The sequence below is a fragment of the Puntigrus tetrazona genome, chromosome 13 (assembly GCF_018831695.1).
Source record: "Puntigrus tetrazona isolate hp1 chromosome 13, ASM1883169v1, whole genome shotgun sequence".
In the NCBI taxonomy this organism is placed as follows: Eukaryota; Metazoa; Chordata; class Actinopteri; order Cypriniformes; family Cyprinidae; genus Puntigrus; species Puntigrus tetrazona.
In genome coordinates, this window is record NC_056711.1 from 6,494,773 (window position 1) to 6,500,772 (window position 6,000).

At 37.0% G+C, this 6,000-nt stretch overlaps 1 protein-coding gene across 1 annotated transcript in view; it reads right to left on the reverse strand.

The window, feature by feature from the left end:
* Positions 1 to 4,801, reverse strand: part of lrpprc (leucine-rich pentatricopeptide repeat containing) — a 46,043-nt gene extending 41,242 nt beyond the window's left edge. The window contains 14 exon segments of the mRNA XM_043254848.1: positions 42 to 147; positions 1,228 to 1,385; positions 1,687 to 1,831; positions 1,956 to 2,000; positions 2,002 to 2,037; positions 2,039 to 2,084; positions 2,164 to 2,250; positions 2,365 to 2,423; positions 2,592 to 2,713; positions 2,793 to 2,915; positions 3,007 to 3,108; positions 3,111 to 3,168; positions 3,170 to 3,230; positions 4,588 to 4,801. Of these exon segments, the coding sequence (XP_043110783.1) occupies positions 42 to 147; positions 1,228 to 1,385; positions 1,687 to 1,831; positions 1,956 to 2,000; positions 2,002 to 2,037; positions 2,039 to 2,084; positions 2,164 to 2,250; positions 2,365 to 2,423; positions 2,592 to 2,713; positions 2,793 to 2,915; positions 3,007 to 3,108; positions 3,111 to 3,168; positions 3,170 to 3,230; positions 4,588 to 4,763 (1,324 nt within the window). The 5' untranslated portion in view covers positions 4,764 to 4,801.
* Between the last annotated feature and the right edge of the window lie 1,199 nt (positions 4,802 to 6,000).

Genomic DNA, 6,000 nt, shown 5'->3' on the forward strand with positions numbered 1-6,000 from the left:
AATTATTAAATGTTTTTTAAACTATAAATCATTGCACTCACCGGTATTTTTATCTTCCAGGGCACACTGAAGGGTGTACTGCAGTGGCGATGAGTGCAGACCTGAATCTTTTAGATCTTTGCAAAACCCAACTATGCTTTCCACAGACTGTAAATCACAAACAAACAAATGAACACAGCATTAATAACATTAACCCTTAAAGGCTTACCTTGGGTCTTTAGTAACCCAGTATATCATTCTCTACCCTCTCCCTTATCAACTTTCATAGTATTCATCAATCTATTCATTATAAACAATATAACAAGGGAAAAAAGAATGCCTGTTTTCTGATTTTTTTTATAAATATAAATATAAATATATATATATATATATATATATATATATATATATATATATATATATATATATATAGCTAGAGACCCAACTTATATAAATATGTAAATATTTTTTCTGCGCAACTATGTATGCATGCAGTGCATCTTTTTGAATATCTGTTCGATATTCAATGATAATGTGATGTTGACTTCATAATTACAGCAGGCATCAAAAATAAACGAATATCAGCAAAAATTTTACTGGTCTGAATAGCTTTACTGCAGAGCAATTACTATATCGTTATATAATATAAATGTCACTGCTATTTGATGCTGGATGTGGTGAATAAGATGCCAGTGATCAAAATATTGATTATGAAGACATTTGAGAATATGGTTGAGATTGTGAACATGAGGCAGAGTTGGATGACAGCGATGGTAAACTCATCTGTTTAAATTGAACCCTTTTAAGTTTCAAAAGGTAACCAAATATGCTTTATTTTATTGTTCTGTATTTTTTTCTTAAAATATTTATATTTTTTGCTGTTGCAGCAGTTAGAGATCCAATCAGTGCTGGATATATAGGTCTGGGTCGTTAAAGACGCGAATATGTATTACTGTTCATTAAACTTTTCCTAAAACAACTTGAAGGAAAAGTTCCCCCACGTTTCACTCACCCACATTTCCTTCCAAACCGGTGTAAGTTTCTCACGTTGAACATGAAAGGAAATATTTTCAAGAATGCTGGTAATCAAAACGTTGATGGTCCCCATTAACTTTCATAGTATTTTTTTTTTTTTACAACAACCATTGTAAGAAAAACTCACACAGGTTTGGACCAACATGAAGGCAAGTCCATTACAAAAATTATCATTTTGTTGTGATTTACTAAATGAAAGTTGTATTCCTTTACCTTGTCCATACTGACGCAGTGGCGAAGAAAGAAGTTTCCCAAGTTTGGAGAGTCACCGGTCTGTGACTCTGACAGCAGGTTGGTGAAGCTCTTCAGCACATAAAACGCTGTGTCTTCATGTCCGTGAGTAATCAGACTCAAGCAGAGGTTCATAGCATCTGACAAAATAGAAAAGAAATGGACGGGTCAGTATCAAAATAAAAAGCGATATCAATTATTGATAACTTCCCCAAAATCCCATAACAACTTCTCACTGCATTAATATTGTATGTATCCCATTTCGCTAATTGGCTTGGGTTCATATTTAAAACACTTAAAATAGAATACAGCTTTGAATACATACGGGACCATTATGGCTCAGTATGGACCACTACGGTAAGCATTTATGGCAAAATTCAAAGCTAGCGGTTCCATATTCCTTCCTCTTCCATGACATGACCCTGCTGTCAGTAAACACACCTGGCACATATCCTCTATCGTGACGCATCCTATCCACAATCTCAGGCACATACTGCTGATGGCCGGCCTTAGTCAGACTGAAAACCACCTGCATCAAATCTCTGTCGATCAGAAGGATATCTGCATTCTCCACTGTCTCTAGAGTCTAGAGGAGACAAATTATTATGAGATACATTATTACCTAAAAATCAAATACTGTACTTTTTATTATTCTATGGTTCTATCAAAATAATGCATAACGTTCTCTTAATAACTCCATAATTACAGACCTGCTTAATTTTATCAATATCGCCTTTCTCAGCATACGCTTTTAAGAAGAGACAGGTACGTCTCTGGGCCCGGCTCAATCCTTTGCACCTTTCATGACTGACAGGATGCCTTCAGCGCTGTCCATGTCCCTGTACAAACACAAGTCACTCAACACAAAGAGTAACAAGCTCAAAGAAGCAGCACTAAATCACAGCGCTGTCCACTCACCCTGCACGGGCATGGCCTGTCACTAGCGAGTTGAACACAGCTTCCGTTATGGGGAGATCTTTGCTCTTCATAAAGCCCAGGATCGTACTGCAAGACGCCATGAAATAAACACTGTTACTGCCCTTTTTAATACGCAGACTTTTATATAATTCACACCACAAGGGTACACTAATCTGCAGAAAATCAAAAATCGTAACTCACCTTGCACCTTCAATGTCCCCGACTTCACAATAGGCTGCGATTAGTCTCTGATAAGTCACCTAGCCAGTCACAATATATGAAAAATTTTAATAAATGACAAGACATATCTATATTATTGCGTCACTGTTTGTTGCGATTTGTGTCACGATACATGCTAAAACCATATTATTAGTTTTTCATAGCAAATGTTCTTTTTATTTTTCTTCATCATCTATAATTATACTCACCCTGTTCGGCTGAACATTAGCAGCTTCCATTTTAGCAAGAAAGTCGGTTGGAGAGAATCTGAACTGATTCTGCAGATACGCCTTAAGCAGGGCATTGTAATGGCTCACATCATAGGGGGCGCCTGTAACGAACAGCATTGTGAAAGTTAAAACCTGACTTAGAAGTACAGCGAGTAACTGTTCAATTGTCTCTACACATACCCAGTGCTTGAAGCTCATCCCAGATCCGTTGTGACAGCTCTATGCGCTCCGCCAAGGGAACCTCAGGAAGCAGAGAGCCACAGCTTCTCAGCAATAACAGAGCTTGATTTCCGTTTGGACATCCTATCGGAAGTGATTTTAGAAATGAGATGACATGCGTGCCATATTTATGGAAATGGTTGAAGGAAAGATCCTTAAACAAACAGACAAATACCTGTTCTGCAGACATCATGGAAGATGCGCAGCAGCAGTGTTTTGGTGACCCGGCCTGTCCTTCGGATTGAGCTGTCCAGTTTGGCCAGAGCCCAGTCAAAAGCTGAGCCTGCTTGGTGCGGACTGCCACACTGGGCTCATCCTTTACCAGCTGCCTCTGCTCTCGGGACAACACTATACTGATGACAGCTCACACAGGGCAAGACTGATCTGAATGAGAGCAAACTGCAAAGTATAATAAGTGTATTAGGTGGTATATAAGATGGTCTACAAATCCAATCACAAAATTAACAGGCCTCATTTACAAAAATGATCAAATCAAATATAAAAAATATGGGTTATATTCAGTGTGTGTGTGTGTGTGTGTGTGTGTGTGTGTATATATATATATATATATATATATATATATATATATATATATATATTAAATTTTTGGTCAAACTTTAGGGACAAACTCTCACTATTAACTACATATGGTCATGGAAAATAAGGCATTAGTGTTTTATAAGTACTATTAAACAGCCAATGTGCTAGTAATATGCATGTTAATAAGCAACTAGTTAATTATGAGAAGAATTGTTTTTGTTATAGTTACAGTGTGATCTAAGATAATGAGATGACATTATCAGGAGCGTCACTGCCACCAGCCAACCAACAACACACTATTAAAACAATTATCATATTATCTTAGACCATACCGTAACACTTGACCATTTAGAATGCACTTAAAAGCACCGGTTGTAGTTTTATATTTTAAAATTGTTTCAATGTTTTGTAAAGTTTCTTTTAAACTATTTAAATCTCAGTTTATTATAATAACAACACTTAGTACTCAAATGCAATCATTTAAAAATTATGACACATATTTAAGTAAAAATAAAGCATAATAATTAGTAAAAATTCCTCTGTGAGGTGCAAGTATCAACACTTAATTAAAAAGCATATTTCTATCCCTGCCGTGAACTAACCACCACATAAAATATGAGTGAAACATTGAGTAACCAACAAGCAAGAAAATGATGTGCAGTGTTTTGAGATGGCTCAAAACGACCTTGGCATGTTGACCTTTAACTTTTTGCACATGCAGCACACAGCTTATCGAAAAACTCATATTAGCCTAAAACAATTACTGTATTATAGGGACACATTTAATTTCATCATAGGCTAATTAATGGTATAGTTATTGGATTAATGGTTGTATATTTAAAATTAAGTCTTTAAAACTACTCCATTGTTCCCATAAGGCAGATTGAAACATAATCTCACTGAAACATGTTATAAGCACCACAAAAAAAGGCTGAAAGAAAAGGTGTACTTTATTCATGTGTTCTGCACATGTGGAGTGATGTTCATGGGTCACACATACTGCAGGTTATGAGCTAATAAGGTTAAAAGCCACATCTCTCACATCTACGCCATTAGATTATTTTCAGATCTAGGCCCGTTTGTTAAAATTTGGTTAAATAACCTGCACACAGCACATCAACGCGTTATAACGGCACAGTATCGCTACAGGAGTGATCACCTCTCAATGACAACTGCATGATCTACACACGCATGGCAGAGTCACGCTGCGTTATACCTGTTTACGTTTAAGCGTCCCGGGACTTTATGGACACATAACCCTGCACGAGTAGCCCCGACCGCTCCACTGTAAAGACGACCAGCTGCCGGTACATGTCTGCCGTTTCCAAAGGCCTGAAGCAACGCCACCGGTGAACATTTAAGGAACCGGGCTGATCTTAAGAGCGCAGCCATGTTTAACCTGCACAGAGAGGAAAAGCGAAGGACATCCGCACCACGTGACAGGTTAGAGAGCAATGGACGGGACCAATGTATTCATACGGGGGGATTCAGATTACTGAAGTGCAGTATTGTTAACAATCCTCAGATTTGATGCGTTTGTCGTTTCTGACAGCATAACGTAAGTTTATCTTACGAAATTCTTAGGCTATACGCAAATCGGCAAGTACTGACAATGGCATCAAGAATATGCCCATAAATAAATAAACAAACAAAAGAATACTACAGAGATCGATATCGCTGATCTATAGCTGGTCTTTGTCATGTGACGTCACGCTCTCGTGAACCGAAATGCATTTCGGGCATCGGAGTCGATGCGTAAGGCTGGAACACACTACACGACTTTTAAAATCTGAATAGATTTTAAAACGCTGAGAGCATACACTTACCGACTCTGTAAAAATAGCGACAAAGGAAATGGGCATCACACACTACCAGACTTTAAAGTTATTCCGATCACAACAGTCTGACGCAGAAACTGGCGCCTTGTTGCTAGGAGACGTATGACAAATGAAAACAAACGTGTTGAATCGGCTGATTACCTCCGACTGGATGGAACCAAAGTCTGAAGACAAACAGCCGAAGTCTGTAACCATACCCAATTTCTGTGGAATCTGTTAGCTTTCATCCGCAGACTAGCTCTGACTTTCCTCAATTAGAGTCAGCTTGTTCAGACTGTGAAATCTGGACAAAAATCGCATAGTGTATTTAGTTAGAGAATTGTCTTTTTCATTTGCTTTAAAATATTGTTGTGTTAAAGGCTACAATAGTAAATTACACGATAGTACAAAAACCTCAACATATATCAAATTACGAAGCTCACTCTTGAATCTGAATAAACAATACTTATTTATATACAAGTATACCTTTATTGGTCTTGTACAGTTATGTTTTTTCTCTTTGTACAGTAGGCTTTCAACAATGATTTTGTTAACAGCATTCATTTTGAAGCAGTTAACGATTAAAACAGTGAAATCACTCATTGATTATTTAAATAGCGGTTTAATTATTAATGTAGCAATGCTAATGCTATTAAATGTATTTGCGCGATCTTAGAGAGTCTAAAATAGATTGCTCAGTCAAAAATATTATACACATAATTTATTCTGAGAAAAAAACCCACTAACGTTACATAGTACAAACATGGCTTTTTTAAAGATGATGCATGATAAGTGTTTAATTTCATTTAATA